Genomic DNA, 26,043 nt, shown 5'->3' on the forward strand with positions numbered 1-26,043 from the left:
TTGTTTTTATGCTCATGTTGCCCATTCCTTGAAAATTATATTAGCAAACTGACTTGTACAAATAAAAGATCTGAAACAGGTTAAGTTGATTCTGTGGTGAATCATCTTCGTCATACGGATAGAGGGGTGGATCACACGTTCAAAATAGGCTCCACGGTGATTCTCTCTAAACACCCCACAAAAAGCAAAATGTCATCAGAAAGGGATAAAGTCAACCCAATGTAAAATGTGTCTTCAAGCTCATGGCTTGTTTTATTAAACCTTGAGCAGTATTAACAAGGATAAAAGTTGGAAGAGGGAAGCTAAAGTCAAAGCATCAAAAACAATGGCATTTTTTAGAATAGAGCAATAACAGAATGAGTCTGGACAGTGGCAGTTTTCATTCTTTTTTTTTCCCCCACTTTTAGGCAGTGTTAAGTGCTAGTAGAAGCTGAAATGAGTGACACTTAGGGAAAGGAAAAACTTCCCCCTTGAATGTCTTTAAAATCTATAATAATAATATAATAATATAAAGTGCATCTGGGCATCGCCTTCTGCTGCAGTTGTCATCTGGCTCCCATCCAGAACTGTCAGGCTACTCCGAGTGCTGATGATTCATATCCCAGCACCCTTTTATCTGAGCGTTGCAGTGTCTTTTCTTTGTACTTTGGCAGTGATGTTACCTTGATGTTCAGAAATCTTTTAAAAGCAACACAGGCGTTCCTTGCATCTTGACAAATCATCATCTGCCAGTAATGAAGAAAAAGTAAACCTAGTTCCATGATCATTGTAAATATAAAGAAATAAATACTTCCAAGGGTTTGGTTGTTTTTTTGTTTTTTTGTTTTTTTTTTTAATGTTCATGCATTTTGGGGATGCCTGGGTGGCTCAGCCAGTTAAGTGTTTGCCTTCAGCTCAGGTCATGATCTCAGGGTCCTGGGATCGAGCCCCACGTTGGGCTCCCTGCTCAGCAGAGAGCCTGCTTCTCCCTCTCCCTCTGCCTGCCGCTCCCCCTGCTTAAGCTCTCTCTCAAATAAATAAATAAAATTTTTTTAAAATGTTCATGAATTTTGAGATCCTCTAACTGAAAAGTGATCTGGTCGTCTTTCCTTGTTCTTGTGTAAATCAGCATGCTGCTTTCGGAAAAGCATTGATCAAATGAAGTTTCCGTGGATCATTTGACAGTTGAAGACAGAATTTAGAATTTTTATGTGATTTCCCATCTTTGGGGATTTTTTAAAAGGGAAACAGATTATTTTTACTGTTTCCATTTACTGCTGTTGTTGAAAAGTTAATATTTGTTAGTTACCAATTTTAATATGCTTTAATATATCCTGATGATAATAACAATGCTGTACATTCACATGGTGCTTTTCATACATTTCACCATCTGAGACTTGAAGCAGTCATGTGAAGTTAGCAAGCAAATTCTCATTATCGTTCCAGCTTATATTTGAGGAAACTGGGGCTCAGACGGTTTATGATGCTTCCACTCAACCAATAGCAATCCGGTCCTTAAATCAAAGTCTACTCACTAAAGTAAGGAGTTTCCACTTGTGTCACGTTCCATTCCAGAAAGGAATCTCAGCTTCGTCAATGAATACTTAGCATCCGGAGTGAAGGTGGTGGTCGATCTCCTGGGCTGAGCGCTGGTCACAGCATCCGGTCTGAGGTGTTGGTTGTGTCTGGGTGCTGCATTTTAAGGAGAACACTGGGAACCTAGAGGACATGAGGAGAATTGAGAATCTAGAATGTGAGGAGTGTGGGAACAGAAGTAACCAAGCAAATCAGGAATTTCAAGTATGGAGAAAGGAGGATACAGAGATGTAGTTGACAACCCAGATGTTTCACAGACTGCTGCCTGGTGGAAGAGAACTGGATTTGTTCTTTGCGATGTCAGGCAGCCGGAGTAGGAGCACTGGATAGAAAACACACAGAAGCGGATCTGTGCTCATTGTCAGAAGAAACTTGCTGAAATTTAGAGATGCCAGCTCACTGCCGCTGGAAAGTGTTCACACTGAGACCGTCTGACTCGAAGACCAGATGACTTGATGGGCAGTTGTATTTTGGCAGTAACACAGTTTTATGATGAATCTTCTAAGGGCTCAGAGACTTTCCTCGTTAGCTAAAAACAGGGTTTTGTAGGCTTTTCTGTCCTGGTTTTAGAAAGTTGTATACATAACAATTCCTGTTTCACACATCATTAGTTCCTGAGAAGTCTGTTCATCTGAAGGGGAAAGGCATTATTAGTTAACGCAAATAACCAAAACTTTTGTAAGGTTAGGAATTGAAGCAGACGGTGTGATGCGTAGAGTGTGTGTGTGCGCACGCGTGCGAGGGTTGTGTATTTTAACTATTTCAGGATGGAAGTGGTCCTGCATTTTGCTGTGTTCGTCTGGCTTATTATTGTCACTACTCTTCAGTGTGGCCCTAGAACACAAAGAAACGGGGAGAGGAGCTCGTTTGATTTAGCTGGTTTTAATTTTCTTAATATAGAAAAGGATGGGGCATCAAAAGAGATCAGCCGAATTGAGTTTGTGACATAAGCAGATTCACTAAGGGAAACAGCTGACTAGGACCCAAAGTCACCGTTCCAGGTCGACCGCAGTCACTCACTGCTTTCTCATTGTGCCTTAGGTTTTTATTTTCCTCTAATGTGGAAGTGTTCTAGGAGTTTTCTTTCCAACCTTTAAATTTTATGATCCTAATTCTCTCATTTTTATGACTCTGATTCTCTGCATTTGCATAGGAAATTGAGAATGGTCTCAGTTATAGCAAAAACAATCCAGTCATTCATTTGTTCTTTAAATTTCTTATTCATTTATTCAAAAACACTTGTTAAATGAAACACTGTTTCGAAATATCAAAACTTTGCCTCAATATAGGTGATTTTAAGAATGAAAGGAACAGAGCATGTCAGTATCTTCACCACTTAAAACGAATGTGTGGAGTTCCATTTTTAGGGTGTTTTGAAACAAACGTAAACGAATTCCTCTGTGAAATTGCTGTTGCTGAGATTTGGGAGAGTAACATAGCCCACATCATAACGGGATGCAATAAAAACTTATTATAATAAACCTGTTAGCACCAGCATTATTAAAGTTATTCCACCACGGATGAGTCCAAGCAGGAAGTCTTTTCTTAATGAATAATCTCACGTTTTTCTTCTTCTTCCAACAGATTCCAGAGAGGTGACTACCACATTGACGTCTGTATCAATGACTACCTGGATGTTTTCTGCCCTCACTATGAGGACTCGGTCCCGGAAGATAAGACTGAGCGTTATGTCCTCTACATGGTGAACTTTGACGGCTACAGCGCCTGCGACCATACTTCCAAAGGGTTCAAGAGATGGGAATGTAACCGGCCCCACTCTCCCAATGGACCGCTGAAGTTCTCCGAAAAATTCCAGCTCTTCACACCCTTTTCTCTAGGATTTGAATTCAGGCCAGGCCGGGAATATTTCTACATCTGTGAGTATACAGAGATTTATTGCGTTGTAGGGCAGCTGCAAGAACCCAGACTAATGTTTTACCCATGTTTCAGAGAATTGCAGAGAGCCGGACGCTGCATTACAGATGTCTCCTTGTAAATGCATACATCAGGAACCCTAGATACATTAGCTGGGAATTGAGAGCGCAAATTAGATTAAAGACACAGCTCCTCTCCCCCTATGAAATTGCGTGTCAGCCTGTTCAGTGAACCACTGCTGACTTGTATTTCTTTTAAATGAAAATTGCTAGGACTTCTCCAAAGCTGAGGAAAAGAAAAAGATTCCTGAAGAAAAAAAAAAAAAATTAAAGGAAATAATTAAATTTACATAGCTTGCAGTCATTGGATTTCTTATTCAGGTGTCAGCAATACCCTTTCAATCATCCACACTTGCAGTGGAGAAAGCCAAAACTCCTGCACACGTCAGCATGCTGACGATAAATGCTCTCTTTGCACCAAGGAGAAAAGACAATTATTAAGAGCAGCTGTGTCTTTAAATAGGCAAGAGCGTGAAGAAGCATCTAGAAAGGGTTCCAAAGGAACTGGCATAAGTGAGTTTCCCACCTGTGATTCTGTCCTGAGAGAGCTCTAAAACGTTCTCAGCTGACCTCTGTGTGAATCCTATTGCTGTGGCCTTGTTTTCCATCCGTGACGTACACCATCGCTGCTCCGAGCATCCTGCTGGTCGTATAATCTAGGTAAAAGCTTCTCCAGCTTTACTGTGCGTCCGTCACCCGGGGACCTCGTGAGAGTGCAGGTCTGATTCAGGTGGGGCCTGAGAGTCCATATTTATAAAGCTCCCATGTGACGCTGCTGCCCTAGGGACCGCACTTTGAGTTAGGACGGTTACAGGTATATTCGGTGTAGGCGGCTTGCTGTGTGTCTGGACTTTTCCTTTCCAGTAGCAAATATTTAAACTATCTGGCCTTTTCCACGTATTTTCACTATCAGCTGAAGGAGTTCAACCTTTTTTGCCCAGAAATACATTTATCGACCAACTTATCATGGCTCAGTAATGTTAGGGGTTGCAAGACCAAAAGACCAGTCCTGTCCCCAAGGAGTGACCGTCTGGTGGGGAGGAGAGGGAAATAAATTGGCAGTTGCTGAAGGAAGGTAAATGCAGGGAGCAGGGGGCACAAGGGCACAAGGGGACGCATACCTCACCTGCTTGAAAGAATCAGTGCGGCTGTACACAGTGGGGAGAGGCAGGCGATACCACCCAGTACGCTTAGCCTTGACTTTCCACCCCTCCTTGCCAGACAAGCAAGATAAAGAATATTCCTGTTTTTCTGACTCGTTTCTTCACCCTGAATGTCCCCACAGACTCCTAACCCACATGTTTTTTTAAGTCTACGAGGATATCTAGCTCCTCTTCTCCAGAAAACAGAATTTTATATTAAGCCGGATTTCACTATCACACGGGCACTCCCACTTACACTGAGATTGAATTTAAAAAGGAAATTGAACAGTACCAGTTTTATTATTTCAGTACATATTTTAGTCATTAGTCATGAGAAAACACGTAAGAGTCTTGATACTATCTCACATTCGATCCACAAAATAAGAAAAGGAATATTGAGTCCCACGGATGGAGGAAACACTGACATACATTGACTTCACGCGTTCTCAGGCAGCAGGCTCCTGCCTTTTCCTGATTTTTACTTTGTGAAAGAATCTCATTCAGCAAATGGGCGAAGGGAAAAAGGGAGACTTTAGTGGCTGGACGGCAATCATTAATTGCCTGATTCTAAAATACCCTTCTGATGTAAGAGGAAATCCTTGCCAGTTCCACAATTTACATACTGATTCCTCGGATTAAAACACAACAACAAAAGCAAAAGCCAAAACTGAATTGAGAGCACTGAGATAGGAAACATACCAGCTAACTAGTTGATTGCATGATTATTAGAAATTATAGAATCCATTGAGGTTCATAAGCAAGATGTTACTATTCAAATATACCCATAGTGCTGATGACTGGGTTTTTCCTCATTTGTGGTTAAATTCAATATTTCACTAAAAATCATTATGTGTCTTCTATAACATTCATTTAACGGAGTCATTTAACTGTCAAGGGCTCCTGTCAAAGTAATTGTTCCAAAATGCTTCAAAATATCAAGAGCTTTTTGCTGTTCAGCTGAGTTTAACCTGAATTACTTTTTTTAATGGTAAAATAGCACAAAATTAGCAGCAAAGAGATGTTCGTTTATAAGAAGCACAGTGGTCTCGGAGTCCGCTAAATTGGATTTTCAACCATGTCTTAGAACCGCAAGAGCATCCTTCCCTGTCTTTTTAGTAGGGAAAGGGTTTTCTCTCTTCCTTTCTCTGCTGAGAGCAAGAGCGGCAGAGCTAGCGTGAATGTCTTACAGACGTTTACTGCACTGGGGTCGTAATTAAACTGAAGGATTCTTAGGGGAGGATTGGCCCTCAGTTGAATTTTCCTCTCTCCTAATACGCATGGAATGAACAAGATGATTGGGAAATGGCTCTTTTCACAGTTATTACCTTACAGGAAGCTCTGTTGCCGAACTCGGAACAAGTCTGACTAGTCGCCCACTGGCCAATTTTGTAAAATGTTCTTAACTAGACCGGGGGTATATTTCAGATCCTTGAGGGCTTCAAATCTCTAACAAGTCTTCCAAGAGAAAAAAGAAAGCCGTAGCCCATTGGCTGTCCTGCTTTAGGGTGCTAGAGGAAGGGTTGAGTAGAGTGGTGAGAACGGAAATTCAAATACACACTTGGCCTTGGGGAAAGAGAAGAGAGGAGGGTTTCGTATCAGAAAATCCACTCATCACTTACTCAGGGAGGACACAATTTAGAATGTTCTTATCAAGTTCTGCTTTATGCCCAGTAACATTTGTTTCCTTCTTAATGTGTTTGAGTCATACAAAATTAAGAAAACAGAGTAGTTGGAAATATGTGATATTTCCTGTTTACTTTTGAAATAAAATGCCCTTCACTGTTCTAGATCTTTGATTTGTCCCAAGACTGTCTCTGTGCTATGTCCTCCTTTCCTTGGGAACGGGCAGTAGATTAAGTCGTTGATAATCTCTGATACCGCTAAGGCAGACCGAGCCCATTCTTGAATATGACAGATACTGTTGTTAATCTACAGAAGTTATTTTGGTGAGAGACGGGCATACTAAAGTAATTACAGAGAGCCGGTGGTATTTCTATCAGTGATAGATTTGCAGAACTGCCAGTCAATAGATTATAGCAATAGTCATTTATATAGACTTCCTAAGGCAAAGAGTTATTTTAGAAACTTCACAAGTACTCATTTTAGAAATGATTCTCATAAATATTAACCTAATGAGAAGAAGTTTGAAAGAAGTTTTGCTGCTATTATTTTTTAATCAGAAGAGGCGAAGGGAAATAAATAAGGCACTGTCAGTTATTTTTATAAGTCAGGAAAGCGCTAATTTTGAAAAATTCTCTTCTGTAAAGGAAGGAACTGTGGCCTGGGCCCTTGTCTTGGCCTCACTAACTGTACGATCTTGGGTAAATCGTTTCATCTCTCTGGATTTCTAAGTCCACAGCTGTAAAGTGACGTCGTTGCAATAGATGGTTTTTAACATTTCTTGGAGCTTTAATATCCTAATCTTACTATATTTTATCTAAAGGTCTGCACACCAGGGTAAGAAATAACATCCGTAAAGTGTCTCAGCCTGATGCCCTCCTTAGTAGGTGGTCGGGAAATGCCAGTTAAAGGGATCTGTGGAGGGCGAACGCAGAGTGCAGGGGCGCCCTAGCATACTGAGCTCGTTCCACGCTTGCCGGCTTATCCGAGTCCCTGTCGGCCGTGGTCTTGACTAGTGCAGCAGGCTCCGGTGTCCCCCCACTCCTGTCACTGCTCCTTCAGAGCCCTCCAGTGACTTCTGGGCTGGGCAGGACAAAATCCTGAGTCTCTAACCTGGCCAGCAAGGTCCTCCGTGGCGCGTCCCCTTGCGCTTTCCACCCTTGCCTCTTGTCTCCGCGCCAGCCCCCCCCAGCCCTCCTTCCTGTCAGTGCCCACCCCCAAAGTCCACAGGAGGGCTTCGGCACTTTCTCGTCCCTCTGCCTGGGGTTCTCATTGCTCCAGCACCCACGTCCCTTGCTCTCCCTTTCTTCAGGTCAGCTCTGATCTCCCTATATAAAGCTAACATGTCTGTAATCCTCTGCATTCTTACCCTGCTTTATTTTCTCTCGAGCGCTCATCACGCCTGACACTGTGTATTTATGGCTGCTTGCTCGGCCCGCCTGCCCTACGCCCTGGACTCCGTTGTTTGGCACATAATAGGTGTTCAGTAAGTGGAGGTCACGGTGTTTACATAGCACTCGATTGCAAGCACTGTTCTGAACCCCTACAATTCTCAAGGCAGTATGAGGAGGTTCTGTTCTGATGTCCCATTTTATAGGGGAAGAAACAGAGGCACAGAGAAGTTAGGTAACTAGAGAAAAGTTCACACAGATAAGTGATGGATTTGAGAGGAAATTAAGTGAGTAAACAACGAACAGGAAGTGAAGAGATAAAGTCCGAGGTCTCCTGTGCTTAAAAAGGAAAAGCATACCTTATTTTGTATTTTTTCCCCAAAAAAAGGTAAAAACAACGAGCACGACTGTTTAGAGAATATTACTTTATAAACTCTGCCAGAAACCCCAACTCAGGTAGTAGCCAGATTTTAAGCACATGTATGCAGTTTCAGCTTTCCAAAGAATACTCCTCCGTCTCCATGCAATACTTCAACCGTACCTTCCCAGAGGCGTGACCCTTTGAATACAACAACTTTCTGACCCAGAATTTGGGTCAGAGAAATTCTTAACTCCAGTGACTATTCATCCTCTAGGCTGAATCATGATTGCACGCTGGATTTAGGAGTGAGAGACCTACAGTCAAGAAGACAAATGTCATTTTCTGAAAATGATGCTAAAAAGGCAGAGACATCGTCTAGCAATGCCACATCTAAGTTTCCTCAAAAGAAGGTACTCGGAGTAAAAGTTTATAGTCACAGCACCCAGATGCAATCCAGAAGTTTCCGAGAGATTACCGGGGAACACACTCTTCCTAAGCTCACTGGCGAGTGAAGTTGTGTGCACATGTTATTTTCGTATTAATCCTTTGTATTAATACGGTTATAGAAGTCGAGAGCCAAAAAGATGTCCATTTCTTTCAAGTTAGAATCCTGAAAACATCAATGAAAAGACAATCAGGGAGGTGAAGACTTCTACTCCAGTCTTTTGGTATACATATTTTTCAAAATTAAAAAGAAAATCATGAGGACAGCCTATGTTACTATGGGCATCATTCTTAAATCCACAGTATATAACTAGTCAAATGTGTGTGGTTAACTGCTAATTCTCTGTTTTATGTGCTTCAAATAAAAGTTTATAGTCTTGGGCGGTGAGGCATTTTTCATATGTACTACGCAATTTTTAAAACTAAGTAAGTAACCTAACTTCTAAAGAGATATCGTATTGAAATGATCAAGATCTGCTTCAAAAATCATTTGATTGGTACAATACAGTTATTGACCATCCTTTTAAATGATATAAGAATATTCAGTAAATCTGAGAATACTAACATAAAGAAAGTCCCTCACTCGCCAACTGGCTCTGTTCCAAAAGCTTATTTGCAGCTGAGTTGTTTGCAACTGAGAGTATAGTTTCTCATAGAAGTGTTTCTAAAATCAGGCACGCTTTCCATAATGTGGAGAATCTGCTTAACCATAATATTGATTTAAAACTGTACATTTTCATTGAAAAGGTAATAGAGGGGCGCCTGGGTGGCACAGCGGTTAAGCGTCTGCCTTCGGCTCAGGGCGTGATTCTGGCGTTATGGGATCGAGCCCCACATCAGGCTCCTCCGCTGGGAGCCTGCTTCTTCCTCTCCCACTCCCCCTGCTTGTGTTCCCTCTCTCGCTGGCTGTCTCTCTCTCTGTCAAATAAATAAATAAAATCTTTAAAAAAAAAAAAAGAAAGAAAAGGTAATAGAAAATAGCATGTAGACTAGGTGTGCAATAAATACTTGTTGAATAAATAAATGTCATAATAGTAAACCAAGGACAAAAAAGCAATTACATGTTTTTCCTTATATGCTGATGTTTAAGAAACGCAGATAAATTGGAAGCCCTGGGTTTCACTGTACCCAGCACTGCAATTCCCTGGTTTCTTATTTATGTTTTTTGATCATATAATGAGGATGCACTACATCAAAGGGGAGAGTGGAATATGGTTTTGAAAGGAAAACGGCACAGACTCTGGTGAATGCAGCCTTGCCCTCGAATCTTCTATACTCTTAATAGCCGTGTGACTGTGGGAAACCGAACCTTGCTGAGCCTCACTTTCTTCATCTATAAAATGGGCATATAAAAATAGTTTATTATCACAATCTTTATTTCCAAGGCTCAAATAAATATTTTTAAAGGACCAGCTGGACCACCAAAAAGATGACTTCAGCAATTCACGTCCAAAAACTTGGGTGTCCTTTGAGGGGACGCCTGGGTGGCTCAGTCAGTTGAGCGTCTGCCTTTGGCTCAGGTCATGATCTCAGGGTCCTGGGATCGAGCCCGAGTCCCTCTCGCTCTACGTGCTCATTCTCTCTCTCTTTCTCTCTCTCGTGCTCTCTCTCAAGTCAGTAAATAAAATCTTACAAACAATAAGAACAACAACAAAAACCTGTGTGTCCTTTGAAAAGTTACGGCACCTTGAATAGCCCTCATTTTTACTTTAGTAAAAAATTTCATAAATTCCTGGTAAAGATTCACATTTTAAGTATGTGCCCTATATTCTGAACTAATGTTATGCTAGGATTATATCTGCCTAAGGAGTCTTCGTTCCCCTCTGGATGTCCAGTTTTTCAGCAGCTTACCTTAGTAACGTACATTAAGAATTATTTTGGTCCTGTCAGTTCACACCAATCTGCCTTTTTCCTGAATGGTTCTTATGGAAATAGAAGAGTGTCAAAACAGCACATTTATCAAAGCAGGAGGTAATCTTTTCCATCTTAATCTTTTACTCTTGCAGGGGAGGTGACCTATAAGTACCATGTTCTTTCTTAAAATGAACAACTCAAAATTTGCTCCAGAGTGTGTGTGTGTGTGTGTCTGTGTGTCTGTGCGCACACATGCACACACGCATTTTGCTTTTATTATTGAAAAATGTTTTTGCTTGCTAGCGTCTTATTTTAGCAGTAAACGTTCTAGCATATACTTCAGCTGAGATTCAAGGGGTTTATAACTGGAATTTCCAGAAGGACTGTGGTCGAATACTAGTGCACCTTCTATAATTTTTTAAATATGTAGACTCAGAACATGGTATTCAGCGAGGCATATTTATATTAATAGAAAAAGGAGTTGAAGGGCAGTGTGAGGAAATGGACGCATTTTAATATTTGCTAAAGTGGGGAAGAGTGAACACGGCACAAACATCAAAGAGTAATTGCTCAGGTACAAAGTATATCGTAGTCACTCAAACTTATTTAGTTGTTTTTTTTTTTTAAGTTTTGCTTTATTTTGAACATCCAGTGGAACAGTTTTTCTCTATTTGGACACTGGAAGTTTGTCTAGATTACATCAGATTTCTTTTTTTTTTTTTTTAAAGATTTTATTTATTTGTCAGAGAGCGTGCACACACAGGGGAAGTGGCAGGCGGAGCAGACAGAAGGAGAAGTGGGCTACCTGGCAGGCTCCCCGCTGAGCAGAGAGCCCAATGCGACACTGGACCCCAGGACTCCGGGATCATGACCCAAGCTGAGGCAGACGGTTAACTGACTGAGCCACCCGACTGATGCAGACGTCCCTACATCGATTTCTGTCTGAAAAGTTGTTGTATTTCCTTTGTGTAACCGAGTGGTCTTTAGTGAACCTGCAAGAGTGCACCTTTTATTTAAAGAATGAGTTTAGAGGGGCGCCTGGGTGGCACAGCGGTTGAGCGTCTGCCTTCGGCTCAGGGCGTGATCCCGGTGTTATGGGATCGAGCCCCACGTCAGGCTCCTCCGCTAGGAGCCTGCTTCTTCCTCTCCCACTCCCCCTGCTTGTGTTCCCTCTCTCGCTGGCTGTTTCTGTCTCCATCAAACAAATAAATGAAGTATTTTTTTTTTAATTATAAAGAATGAGTTTAGAGAATAGTGTCTGTTTCAAGTTGTCCCTAGCCATCTTTTAGGAAAGCATGAATGGATTTCAAGGGCTCTTAAATGAAAGTTAAATAAAGAACATAAAAGAGAATATTTAGAGACTTCAGGATATTTTTCTATGTTAATTGTAAGTTTCTCTTACGGAAATGGTTGTTTATTGCCAGGTACCCTGTTAACCTTCAGAAAAGAATACTTGGTGTCAGCTCAGCCGTGCTTGGAGTGCGGATGCTCGAGCCGTGATTCAGATAGTCTGAGCACAACCAAAGGCGGGGGAGGCAATTAATAGGAACGTAGGATATTTAAAAACAATTTATTATTTTTAAAAAGTCGGCAGTATTATTTGGTCAGGTGCGGAGAATTTTTAAAGAAGAAACGCGTGCTCTGGTGAATGATTTGCCCAAAGGATGAGGGTCCCGTTAAAGAGAGTCAGAGAAATGAATGCCAGGTCTGTGAAAAAGGAACCTGGAGCAAACATCCCTGCTTAATCGGTTTTGACTTTGGGAGCCGCCTTAAAGTTCGCAAAGGGCGTTTAAAAGCTCTTGAATAATTGCGGCTTGATGGAAATTCATGGTATAAGCCATAAGAAACTAAAGACTCGTAAGTACTCTTTGCATTGTTTGAAGTTTTCAAAGGCTGTGACACTCTGATAAGAAGTTCAAAAACAATAATTTTTATTTGGGCTCCTTTTAAGAATTTAAAATGCTATTATGAGACTGAGGGAACATGTAGAGTTCTGGACCTCCTAAGGGGGAGGAAGGAATTAGGCCACCTTTTGCTTCCTTTTACCACACTGAGCCTAAATGCTGAAACAGAATATATGAAAGGATTGGGGGTTCTTAAATCCCTAAATGTCAAAAGTGGCCACATCTCCCAGAGAAATAACGCACCTGACTAATTGTGTAATTTCACAGGGACGTAGCAATTCTCAGCCTTATAAACATGTAATGTACTAATTCGGTTGCAGAGTTAACTGACAACAGTGTAATGAGCTGCTGCGTTGCGTGTATGTGTGTTACACAGAGCGGATGCCAGGAGAAAGGGAAATAGCACACCGGTGACACTTGGAATAACAGTGTTTCTACGTCATTGACTTTGAGTTGTCAGCATGCCATTCTCTGTGTTTCCCTTAGTAACTTATTAAGGCAACTGAACTCCAGTGTGATGATGTCTAAGTGTCATTTGTTGTAAATTACACAAGCATGCACACACCAGAGGCGCTTAGTCAATCTTTTTGAAAAAAGAAAAAATAATACTTTCTCGTATGGACGACAGAAATGTTATCCAGGAGACACACAGAGCACAGAGCGAAAGGTGAGTCTCTGAACATTGTGCGTGCTGGAGGAGCCAGATTTTGGCCTTTCATCAGAAGACATACTATTTCTACAGATTTCCCCACTCATCTATTCTTGCTCTATTTTAACAGAATGGTCGTGTAACTCTTGGTTTGAAAGTTGTCATACAGCCTCACAGCAGGCTTATATTATCTACAGAGTGCTTTATGAGGAAATATAAATCACCACAAATGAGACTTTTCACAGCCAGAGATATGTAGAAATTTGTGTCAGTGCTTTGCTGGCTTGCTAAAAAATATCTCTAGGCTCCAAAGTGCTCTCACAGCTCATCCCCGCTCCCTACCCTTTTGGGAAGCAATTCTCAAAACTTGAGATTTATGGTTCAGGGAGCTGATAGTGGCTATAAAGTTTTCTATTTTCTCTCTTCTTTAATATTAATGCGGGGAACAAGGCATTATCATTCATTATTTTAGTTCATGAGTATCCTGTGGGCTTGAAATGTGGTTTCTTGGGGATATGGCTTACCTCTGTTTAATAGGGGAAACGCGTGGACTTCGGCAACAGGCTTCCTTTACCATTGAATATTTTTAGGTAGTTTGTAGAAAATTCACATTAGGAACAGAACTTTAATATATGTGCTATATCCAGGTTTGGTTTTAAAATTTAAAGCTTTACAAAATATTAATTCATTCTGAGCCCCAGAAGTAAAGTATCACAAATTGGAGACTAGCCAGGCAGTCTATTATTGTTAGAAATTGAAATGATAATGTCTTTTCGCTGTACTATTTTCAGAGATGTACAGTGTCTCCAGTAGTGTGACCTACATTAGTGTTAGGTGAGTTTTAGTTTAGGTTGGCACTCCCTTTTACACCCCACATCTTTAAAACCAAATAATGTCTGAGTCATTAATAGAGAATCTGTATTGTTAACTTAAAAACTGGCCAGTTTTTATTAGCTCTAATATCTGGTTTCTGATGTGAATTTGCTTTTTCTTTTTACAAAAATTTTTTTGGGTTAGTTTTCTCCTTAAGTACATTATCATAGGCTCTGGCTGAATCTGAATCCATGCAATTTCCCTGTATGTTTTGCTTTAACAGTTTCAGTGGGTGCTCAACCTTGAATGTAGAACTTCTTGCTTTATTTTAGACTGAGTTCTTACGGAACAAATCTAAAGAAGAAGAGTAAAATAGAACCAAAAATATGAATAGCAGGTTGTTGGGTTTTTTTTTTTTAACTTTTAAGAGATTGCTTAAATGTCTTGCTTATATATCATGCAGTTCAGTCAGTTTTGAGTCCATATAATGAATACTGCAATGATTTAAATGAAATTTAGTTCAGAGCAATTATTATTGTAAAAGCAGCCTTTTGCTGAAGGCTTACTCATACCTTGACTGATAAGTATGAGTTCTGATCACCGTAATTACAGTGGTTTAGCATTTATCGCAGTTTTACTGTATGCCGGGCACTATACTTGTTTTTACTCGTTGGCTCCTCATCTGTAAGGTAGGCACTATTATTAGCCCCATTGTGTAGATGGGGAAACAGGCTGAGCGAGCTTCAATCCAGTTAGTAATGGAGTCAGGGTTCAGACCCACGTACTTTGACTCCAAGTCTAAGCTCTTTACTCAATTCATAATATTTTATTTTTTTAAAGATTTTTCATTTATTTATTTGAGAGACAGAGATAGCGAGAGAGAGCACAAGTGGGGAGGAGAGGGAGAAGCAGGCTCCCTGCTGAGGAGGGAGCCCAATGCGGGGCTCGATCCCAGGACACTGGGATCATGACCTAAGCTGAAAGCAGACGCTCAACCTACTGAGCCACCCAGGCGCCCCCATAATAAATATTTTAAAAGAAGTTAAAGTAAGACCAATTTCAAGCACTCTTGGCAAGTCTTTACATAAGTCCTAAATACTATACCCTGGAACTTAAGGCAAAGCCAGTTCTAAAAATGGCTCGTGTACCTACAGAGGGATGTTTCACATCCGTTCACCCCTGAGCTTCACACAGTAGAGCACTACTGAGTGGCTTGTGGGGTCAGAACATGAAAACAGAATAAAATGTGTCATTCACTCCCTATTTCAATTGTGATGAAAACAGTTAATAGTTAGCAGGACCGTGGAAAGTGTATGTCTCTCTGATACCCTGAGTCATTTTTCAGAGGTTTAAATCTGATGAGCAGAATCAATACCCAGTGTAGGTATCGGTGACTATGTTGCAAGGCCTCGTGGGCAGCTGTCGCCACATCCCGGCCTGGCACTATGACATGTGAGGGATCGCTCTGCCTCGTTGGTAAGCAGCACGGCAGCAGCCGATTGCTGCTTCCATTATTATTACCATTGTAGTGGCTGTGGCTGTTGTTATTAAAATCCTCCGGTTTTTCACAGATTTGGAGTTTTTCACACATTTTTGCAAATTCAAGGAAAAGGAGTAGCGATTCCACGAGGAGAAGGGCTCCTTGGAGAATTTATTCGTGCTTTAGAATGAAGGTGAGGAACGGCAGCGGCCGTGAGCAGCAGCGGGCCTTTACGCAGCAGGGGGGTGGCACTGGTTCCTGACGGCAGTGGCCAGCCTTGGGGAGACCACCCAGCAGCCCTCCAGAGAGCCAGCTTCACACCACTCCCGGGGACTTGCTCGCTCACTGCCTCCCCTCTCCTGATAAGGAAATCGGAACAGCCAGACTCTGGGAATCAATGAAAAGACAGGTCTGACTGGAATGGAAAGGCTTTGAAAAATAACAGTGGATAGGTAGATTGGGCCAGATTAGGGAGGGCCATGAATTCTGTTCTCAGGAATTTAGCACTTACCTAGGAGGCAATAGGGAGTAGTATGTTTTTGAGGGGGAAACTCATTTGGGCCTTAGCCTAGAAATACGTGGCAATCATTTCCCTTAGGGCTAGAGGCTGGCTGGTTAGAGAATCAGAGCCGGCCGGTAGTGAGCGCTTGCCCATTCCACACGTTTACGGTTCCTTCTCATCCATACCTTATCACAGCTCTGTGTCTCGCACTATTACTGTTCTCATGTTACCAATGAGGAAACTGAGGCACAGACAGGTCAAATAGCTTGTCTGAAACCACACTGCTCTTGGGTGGTGGAGCCCAGAGTGGAGCAAAGGCATTCTGACTCCGGTGTTCATGCTTTTAGCTCTTTTTCATGTATGACAAGTAACGTTCATTGGCTTATTGCATAAAAAGGACCAGTACTTAAGGAGAAATTATTCTAATATCACAGAAATTAATACCTTTTGCTTGAATTTCTGTCCTTTCTATATTGCCTTCTCTGTCTATTCAGCTTCTTTGTAATAGGAGCAGAGTTTAAAAAAATTTTTTTTTTTTTTGCGTAGGCTTTAGTGATGTTTTTATTAAGTAGATTTCTACATCAATAACATTTGCTGGATTATTAATTTAATCAAATAGCAGAATTTCTGACCTTTTGATAGATGTGTTTACCATTTTAGAAGATTTATTGCAGCTATTTCTTGAAGTATTTATATTCAAAAATGCTATATAAAACCATTTGTTAAACTGTACATGGGCTGTTGGTACTGGTACATCATTAAATTTGTGGCTGCAGAAAAATCTACAGACTATAGAAGGATACACTTCGGTATTATATATTGTTTTCTCATTAGTCAACCCATCAGTAGTTACCGAGCTGTGTTTAGGCATCAGGCCAAAGTAGCAGACACCTTAAAGTGACAATAGAAAGTACTCGATGTATTCTTGATCCTCCAGGAGCTCACAGTTGAGTGTGAGCAAAATATATCCATGAAAATAAGAGCAAAAGAGAAATAAAGTAAATTTCGAGATTGACACCGTCCATAAAAAAGAGAGAGGATTGCCTCAGGGGGAAGACATTAAAGAGTGACATGCTGACTTGAGGGGCAAGGTGAAATTCAGGTCTCAGGGCTTAAGACACTATCCTAAGTTTAGTGACAGAGGGGGTAAAAATGTCGCTTCTTGGAACTCACTTCCAGAAAGTCTGATCCATTAAATTTTATGAGGTTGCAGTAGGGATCTTCATTTTTAACAAGCTCTCCAGCAGTTTCTCCTGCAGGTGATATTCATACCACACTTTGGGAACATTGGCTTAAAGTGGGAGTAGATGGGTCTAAATTGTAGACCAGGAAGAAGTAGATCCTGGAAGCTTTGAGTGAATGGAACAGTAGCACTGGTGTTGAGAAAAGGCAGTCTTTGTCATGTGAGGGTTTTTATAACCCAGGGAGCTCTAGTTAGAAAGAGCTCAAGCTAGTCTAAGAATAAAGACTAAGATAGACCGAGATTCTGGGAGGCAGCTCGTTCACGATGGTCATAATAACAAATCCTTCCTTCTGCCTCACTAAACAAATTGTCTCATTTGCTTCATTCATAAATAAGATTCAATCTTACCCCACTGATGCAAACAAGAACCAGGTGACTCTTTGGGGTTTTTGTATTTCTTATACAATTTTTAAAATTTTTGTTATACAATTTTTGTTATAAAGTGAATTCCTTTTGCAGAGTGGCAGCCTGTGAAAGTGCAGATAAGAATCAGAAAGCCACATAAAAATAGGAAACAGGCACAATATCAAGCAGTAAGAAATAGTCATTTTGGACCCAACAGTTCACAGGGAAAATGTGTACTTGGGGAAAAAGGAAAGAATAGTGAGAAGTTCCTGTAATATTCTAATTCCATAACACAGGGTTTTGGAAGGTACGTTGAAGAAGTGGGTACTGCCTATTGTCTGTGACCTTTTGTGCTTGTCAGTTTGTTTTCTTCTCCCCAATATTCAATTAGAGTCTGATGAAAAAAGGAGTATATCTAAATGGAGCCGTGATTCAGTTATGATTAAAGGTCAACAGTGATGTGTATTTAATCACTGTTTTACTACTTACATATTGGGTTAGACAGCAGTCATGTTTTTAACCATAAAATATATCCTGATTCCTAGAAAATAAGACCATTGTTTAATAGGTTCCTTTTTAAATATTAGTAAGTATAGAAAAGCAGATGAGACAAAAATGAGGAGAGCTATGTCTTAACTTCATTATTTACTAGGTGTGTTAATCTGGGCAGGGGGCTTCAACCCATACCTCAAGTTTCCCATTTATAAATGAGTTAGAGTGCTAGCTTAATAAATGGTATTCTTAATATTGATATTTGAAAGGCAATTAGTTACTTTCCTAGTTTCTGTCAAAATTAATGGTAGCTTCCATGACAAATTTTTATGGGTACTTTGAATTATACATTTGCATGTGTCAGAAATAGTTCCTATCATCAACTAGTTTGAAATACACTGGTGGTCAGAAATAGCTTTCTGTCATTTACTCACAAGGGCATTTTTCTCTCTTCGCAGAATCAAATATGATCAAAATACATTGTCAGTTCACTGTGGTTTATTTAGAATGATCAGCAGCGGTGGAGATACAGAAATACCAGTATGTCGCTTTGAGAACCATTCTGTGGGTCACATCCAAGACTGCGGCGGTCCGCCGAACTCACGCAGAATATTTTCCAGGGCTAACTGGGAAACTGCATTGCCATTGGCAGGTTTTATGCACCTGTTTTTCTTTCCCGTGGAGTCTCATACCTGCAAAACATGGAAAAATGTTCTTTTCCTAAATTGAAGAACTCAGCTGTAGTCTAAATGAAATGGGATAAATTATCTTTTTCACAATTATCCATTAAAGGGAGAATTAGATTAATATTAATCACAGATGTTTCATCAAGTTTTATTATCAACCAGATTGACTGCCAAAGTGCTTTCTGGAAGACATTTTCTCTCCCTCCCCCACCTGCTACTGAGAACAAACTGTTATTACGGGTCCTTAGATAAAGATTAATGGTTTTGGCAATTCATTTGAGGAAATCTGTATTTGACTGTATACTCCACTTCAGTTCAAGGCGTCTCTGAAAAGCGAGGCTTGTCACTTCCCTGATAGAATTATGCAGTGAAGGCACAAGATGATATCATTCTTTCCACCATCAGAAACAGATTAATCAGTATACAGCCCTAGATTGGTATCCCCAAACCCATATATATATATACATTCTGGCACCTTGTTTATAGATAAATTTAATTCAGGTATTTTGGTAGCTATATTTTTACCTATCACACTTACATTACTTTAATATTACTTATAGTTTTTATATCCTCTCTCTTTTTGGGATAATTCATTACCAACTGTGTGACCCTTATAACAAGTATGATTATTTGGTAATGCCTCATCCATTTGCAAAGTACACCACAGATGCGTACCATATTCATTAAGGTTCTCAACTTGTAAACAATATTTGTCAGTTCCAGCTAACTTTAACAAAAATAGAGGCTCTTTCTCCCTACTAAAGAGACTGATGCATTTAACTGAAGACCGCAGGATGAACAGTAACCGAGGTGATGCTGGGGATCCAGAACCTAGAAACAAGTAGATAATTAGAATTACCTCATCAAGACCCAGCCATTCGACTTTCTCAGCTCTAACATTTCTCCCTTCCTTGTGTCACTGTACCCAGGATTCCAGCTCCTGGGAGAAGGAATTTGATTGGCATAGATAGCTATCCTTGGAAAAGAATGAAGAGCACCTTGACTGACAATCCCACCAAGACTGTGTGAAATTAAGGAAAGGAGTTCTTCCAAGTTTTTGTGGTGGTGATTTGGTTTTCAGCCTCCAGACGATAGGCATTGATGCCAAATGGGCAAAAAGCACCACTGGCCAAAACAAGGGTATATTTCATTGTTGAACCATAGTGGAGAATACATGGGATTGTTCGAAACAAAGAGAAAATCTACGTGGCAGATCCTTTAAGTGCAGTAGGGGCAGAGCATCAATTTACCATTTATATTTCTAGTTTGTTGCACAGTAATAATTTATCTCTGTCCAGTACTTTTGCACACTTTACCATGATCCAACAAATTAAAGAATGTGACTCATCTTTTTCAGTTAGGATTTCCCTCACATTCGATTGCTTTTCTTCCTTTCAATGGAAAAAGCAAAACTTGACAAATAATGGGAAATATCCTTATGTGCTGATTTACAGCTTTCTTTCATTGACATCAGCAGAATATAAGAAACGCGCAATGGACTGAGTTGCGTCCCATTCTGGCCGTTGTCCAACACTAGTCAGATATGGGATTAGTCAGGTAACTGAGTCTGTCTTCGAATGTAAAATGACGGAGTTGAGCTAGATTGGAGATCCCAAGGAACGAGACTTTAAAGATGTTACAATTTCTTTATACACAACTAATGAATCATTGAGCCTTGCATCGAAAACCGGGGATGTACTGTATGGTGACTAACATAATAAAAAATCATTATTAATAAAATAAATAAATAAATAAATAAATAAATAAAGATGTTACAATTTCTGACATCAGGTTTAAGTTTGCCAAATTCTGGGTGAAAGTTGCTTCTTATCCCCTTCTTTGGAAGGGAAGGCAAAACTTCTTGGGGCCTTAAATGTACTGCCATGCATTGCAACTCTCCAGAGAGTGAGAGAGAGATGATCTCTTTTCTTCACCAAACTTAGACTTCCTTAGATTTAGGAAGCTCTTTTTCATTGGAGCATCTGGAGGGACCTGGCTTCCATGGAAGGAGGTTAGATTATTTATAAAATCCCATTCAGCTTTAAAATACACTAAGTATATGCTTCTCCCAATCATGAAAAATGTGAAATCTATTTTAATACCATCCATCATCCCCCTCTTTCTCTATAGTTAGCATATTGGGCTTTCTGTATAGTTGAACCCACGTCCTTGCATCTAATCCTCCATTGAGGAGCGCGACAAACACAGGCTAGTTGTCTCTTCCTTCCAGGATTCGTGTGTTTGTAGTGAATTGTGCCACTATAATTCCTCCGCCTGTTCCTGTGAAAGTTGTTTTAAATTTTTAAAATAACTTTTGTCACTTTTTTTTTTTTTTAAGATTTTATTTATTTATTCGACAGAGAGAGAGACAGCCAGCGAGAGAGGGAACACAAGCAGGGGGAGTGGGAGAGGAAGAAGCAGGCTCCCAGCGGAGGAGCCTGATGTGGGGCTCGATCCCATAACGCCGGGATCATGCCCTGAGCCGAAGGCAGGCGCTTAACCGCTGTGCCACCCAGGTGCCCCTGTCACTTTTCTTGAGTCTTACGTTAAATGTAGATTCAAAGCATAAAGACAGCACCTGATCAGATGTGACGAAGAAGTAGACCAGCGTGATGCCGAGTTCGGTTTGCAGCTTAGGCGGGTTTCGTTTTCCTGAGGCACACCTGTGCTGCTTAGAGTCTGCTCTTCTTCTGTTCTTCGCTGATTGCATTGAACTTGAATAATGTACCATTTCACTAGTTGTCGTCAAGAACTGGTTACCCCATTCAGGTAATTCTCCTTACAAACCTAGTCTCAAGTCTATCTCAAGTCCCTTGTTGAGAAGTAAGGAATAACCCTGAAAGTGACTAAGCTGGGGGCAAGAGGAAGGGAGGCCTGCCCTAGAACATTGTTCGTCCTGTTTTGGCAACGCATCATTAGGCAGCTTTGCACTCCCCAGTACTACGTCATAATCTCTTCATCCACCATCTCACTCTTCTATAAAAGGCGTCATGTCACCTACATGGCTGTTTCACTACATTGTCCCCAGTGCAACCTCCTGAGTCCTTCTGCTCCCCCACAGGTCTGTGTGGAAAGTGCCCCCTGGTACTTTGAATCATTAAGTTCTGTCTGCTGGGCCCGAAGGGTCGCCAAAGCCTTGATACGTTTGGAAGCTACTCCAGGTTGTAGCTGTCCAGGGCCTTCCTGCACTGATCATCTAAAAACGAGAAGTGAGACATAGTCCCTTCCCTCATACATGCAGTTCCCATACTGCAGTTCCTAGGGTGAACGTGGTGCAGGTATTCAATAAATGCTTTTTAACTACTTTTGTCTGGTACTCCAGGTCAGCAAGTATATGCAAACTGCCAGAAGACCCTAGTTGAACCTACCCCCTTGGAGGCTTTTAATGTCTTTGTGCCCAAGTTTGATGTAGAATTTAGCACATTGGACTAGGTCCTTTAGTTCAAAATTTTGGGGACTCCCCCCCATCCCGTACAGAGCCTCTGGCTTCTGTCTGTCAAACTCCTTGGTTCTTCCTTCAAAATGATGATGACAATTTCAAATTTTGTATCTTGCTGTCTAAAATATAAGGTCACAGGACATCTGGCTGGCTTAGTTGGTGGAGCGTGCAGCCCTTGATCTCGGGGTTGTGAATTCAAGCCCCACGTTGGGTATAGAGATTACTTAAAAATAAAATCTTAAAAAAAAATAACAATAAAATGTAAGGTCCTGAGAGCAGGGACTGTGTACTTCTTCTTTCTTATTGTAAACAAAGTGGCACAAGGAAGGGGAGGGGGAATAAAGAATGGACCCATCTACCTCTGTGAGAATCCAGGGGACTCCAGTGGAGACCACCAAAGTTTTGACAGTGACGATTCCTGCTTTATGGAATTTTTGCTCTATGCATATTTAAAGAAAATGACAGGGCAGACAATGCTAAGTATTTTTACAATTCTGCTCTCTATTCTACAGGAAGTTTTCAACTGAAATGGGGTAGAAAGAAATAATTGGTGTTGATTTTATTCCCTTGAGGAAATCTGAACAGGTCTATCTCATTTTAAACAAGCATGACATACGAAAATTAGGATTTTACAAAAGATAAATTGCAGAGTGATCATTCCATTTACAGAAGCAGAATTCTTTTCAATAGCCCTAGAGCATTTTTTAAATGATGTGATTTCTAAAAATCCAGTTTATGTATACTTTTTAGAATCAAATTGGTCACAAGGGGCAAAAGTAGTTGGAAATTTTGAAAAGATAGCTGTAGGTGAGTGGGAAGAACATTTCTTGGGGAGTGCAAGGAAATCCTCAGTGCCTGAGAATTCGATATGAATCTCTTCCTTGCTAACATGGTGGCAGGGGCGGGGGTATGTGTGTGTTGTATTGCAGAGGGCAGGTTGTGGCAGCAGCTCTGGCCGTGACTGGAGTTGTACACAGTATAATACTATGCAGAGAATAGGGGCTGGTAGCTGCTTATGAGAAATAACAGTTCTATAACTTCATTAGTTTTTCAAATTAGTATCACAGACAGCTCCCACTTTTCACCACTGTGCTTTCTGGAAATAGAATCATAAAGCAGAGAGTTGTAAAGTGCCTCCCATTTTCCTCCAGGAGTAATATCTTAATTGAGACTGTATCTCTGACCATATATTTGAGAAAAAATAAATCATAACTATGACCAACCCGATGTCAATGGCAAAGATGCAGTAGCCATAATCTTCTGCGGTTATTTAAAATAGTAAAATTATACTCTTTTCTATAAAAAGGATATAAATGTATTATACACATTGATTTTACATGCTCTCTAAAGAATATGTTCAGCAAATAAAAAGTTCAACTAAACTATTTCATTTTAGCAGAACTAGCTATACTATAAATTCATTAAATATTTAATTGCTAATAATTTGGTTCTTTGTATTTAAGATGAGCTTTGGGGATGATTTCTTTGCCCTAGTTCTGTTCACAGTAGTTTGAGTGAACACTGTCCTTGTGATGAATGTCCCTGGGCCGCATCAGCCTGTTCAGTACCCCCCCCCCATGAGATAAACCTTGATTCGATATTTGGCAGCTCTGAAATGCTAAAGTTCAGGTTTCTAAACTTACAAAATGAGGAGACTGAACTACATTGTTCCCAGGGTTCACGCCCTTGAGTTTTGTGATTCAGTGACGTCGGCTTGCAGGTTGGTGTAAGGGGGCAAAAGTGCTCAGTGTTTAGCTGTTGATAGATGATGGTGATGAGATTTGTCTCCAGTTCCACGGTTACCCCCTTATGCGTTTTCAGGCTAATCGGGGCTGCTGCTGCTTAGCATTACTCCAAAGAAAGGCCACCAAAACCCTGACCTCCTTCTTGGACTTAATGCTTTGCTGATATTTTGCTGTCATTTGCCTTCACCCTTCACAGGAATGCCTTGAAAACAACCACCAGATTATTAGTAGAAGCTTTTTCGAAAGTACTTTAAAATCATTTTGCTTCATACAAATATGTTTTAGTGCATCTTAATTGAATGTGGGGGGGAAAAACCACTCTATCTTGAAAAATAAGCCACTTATTCACATTTATAGCAGGCTTAAGGGCCTACTTACATTGCAGGAAACTCACATGCCTACTCAGTTATTGGCTTTTTTTATTTTACTTTTCTCCCCTAAACTTGCGATTTTGTGGGCATTTATAGTAGATCAGTAAGCAAACAAGCATTTTCTTGGGGTGACCTTGTCTTTCCTTCATTTATCCTTTCTCTTCCTTCCTTCATTTAACAGATATTATTGAGTGCCAGAGTGCTGGCCAGAAGTATTTTAGATTCTGTGTGTACAGTAGAGAAAAAAATAGCCAAAAGCCTTGCTTTAATAGAACCTATACTCTGCTGGGGAGCCAGGGGGTGGGGATGGGGATAAACAAGCAAATAAATAAATTTGAAACATGTCAGGTAGTTGGTAAATGCTATGATGGAAAAACAGGAGCAGAGGGAATATAAAGGTAGGGAAATTGCTATTTTATATATAAGAGTATTTAAATATATTAAAGGATTACCCATCTATATAATTATAATACAGAGGGATATATATATATAATATATATCAGTATAAATAGAGAAGTAGGTAGGGGTACAAAGAGGTAGATCAGGAAAGGCCTAATAGCTAACACTTGAGCAGGACTCTCAAAAAGTGAGCACACAAGCCATGTGTCTGTCCGGTACAAGGGCCGTCCAGGTAACGGGAACAGAACCACACGAAGGGCCTGAGCAGAGCTGTGGGCCTGCGTGGCTGGAGCAGGATGAACCCCGAGAGAGCTCTGAGCAGCGCGTGTGATGGATTGGAGGGTTTGGAGCAGAGAAGGAACGTGATCTGACTTGGGTTCTACCACGATCACTCTGAACTCTTGTCCACCTCTCTTGAGGGCAGCAGAATCCTTTGTTTCTCTGGCTGGATGGGATCTTTGGGATTTGGTCCACTAAGGGGAAGAGTTTTGGGAAAACAGATGGTGCAGGAAATGTTCCATATGCTGCTGAGTAGACCTTAGTGGATCAGATACCTACATTGCAAGAGAGGAAGGAAAAGATAGAGACAAAGTCACCTTTTATGTACCTTATTAATGAACTCCTATCCTTATTGAATTTAAGGGAAAAATTAGTGAATCTGTTGCATCTGTTTGTTTGTTTGTTTTTTCCTGAGGCATCAAGAAAGGCCATTGACTCTGTCTGTATGTAAATAGGTGGTGGTTTGGGGCTCAGCAGGCCCCTCCCCCAGATGGAGCCCTCTCAGTTGGCTTTCGGAGAAGAGGAATTTCTGCTTTACATGTTAATTTGGGTTCTTGTGCCACAATGTTGTCACCTAATTCACTTCTCCTCCAGGCCAAGACTAAGGCACCACAGTGGGGCGGCGGTGGGGGGGGGGGGGGACACGGGACGATGGGGGGGAGCAGGCAAGACATGCCAGGAGGTCAGAGACCGCAGTGCAAGGCTGAGAAATCTCTCCTTTCAGAGGAGAGTGTGTACTAAGAATGCTGCCAATTTTCCCAGTTTTCTTTTTGGAACATTTGGTTACTGTGTTTTGTTTCGTGTTTTCCCTACAGTGGTGCATATGGGTACTTAGAGTAGGTCATCAGTTACACTAATACAATATTAAAAGGTTTTTCTTTTTCTTCACACACCTGATTAGGAAATGTGGGTAGGGCATGTCTCTGCAGGCAGAACCCGACTTGGTTCTCTTACTAAAACCTCTTGTAAATACTTAAGATTACACAGTCAAGTTCTACCAAGTTTTAACCTACTCTCAGACTTTTTTGGAAGGACTTTTAAGAGCTTCTGGGAAATTATGCAACAAGTATGTGAAGTAGGGCAGCCATGAAGAAAAGTATGATTTATACTATAAACTGAGGTTGTATAGTTCTGGCATTGGAAGGATGTGGATTTGAATATCCGTTGTGCCAGCACTAGCTATGTATGTCATCGGCTAACTACTGATCCCTGTAAGCCTCGGTTTCCTCATCTCTTAAATGAGGATAATAATAACCGGCCTTGCAGAACTGTTTTGAGGATTAAATGTAATAAACCTGGCACAGTGCCTCCTGTGTAGAAATAGTAGATAAATGGTAGCTATTATAATAATATTATTATGCATCTTGAAATGAAG

At 40.8% G+C, this 26,043-nt stretch overlaps 1 protein-coding gene across 2 annotated transcripts in view; it reads left to right on the top strand.

The window, feature by feature from the left end:
* Window positions 1–26,043, top strand: part of EFNA5 (ephrin A5) — a 271,095-nt gene that overhangs the window by 219,968 nt on the left and 25,084 nt on the right. For both annotated transcript variants that reach the window (XM_045808277.2, XM_045808276.2), the window contains exon 2: window positions 3,160–3,452. In XM_045808277.2, the coding sequence (XP_045664233.1) occupies window positions 3,160–3,452 (293 nt within the window). The remainder of the gene's footprint in view (window positions 1–3,159; window positions 3,453–26,043) is intronic.

The sequence above is a fragment of the Ursus americanus genome, chromosome 5 (assembly GCF_024610735.1).
Source record: "Ursus americanus isolate L20-20 chromosome 5, mUrsAme1.1.p, whole genome shotgun sequence".
Taxonomy (NCBI): Eukaryota; Metazoa; Chordata; class Mammalia; order Carnivora; family Ursidae; genus Ursus; species Ursus americanus.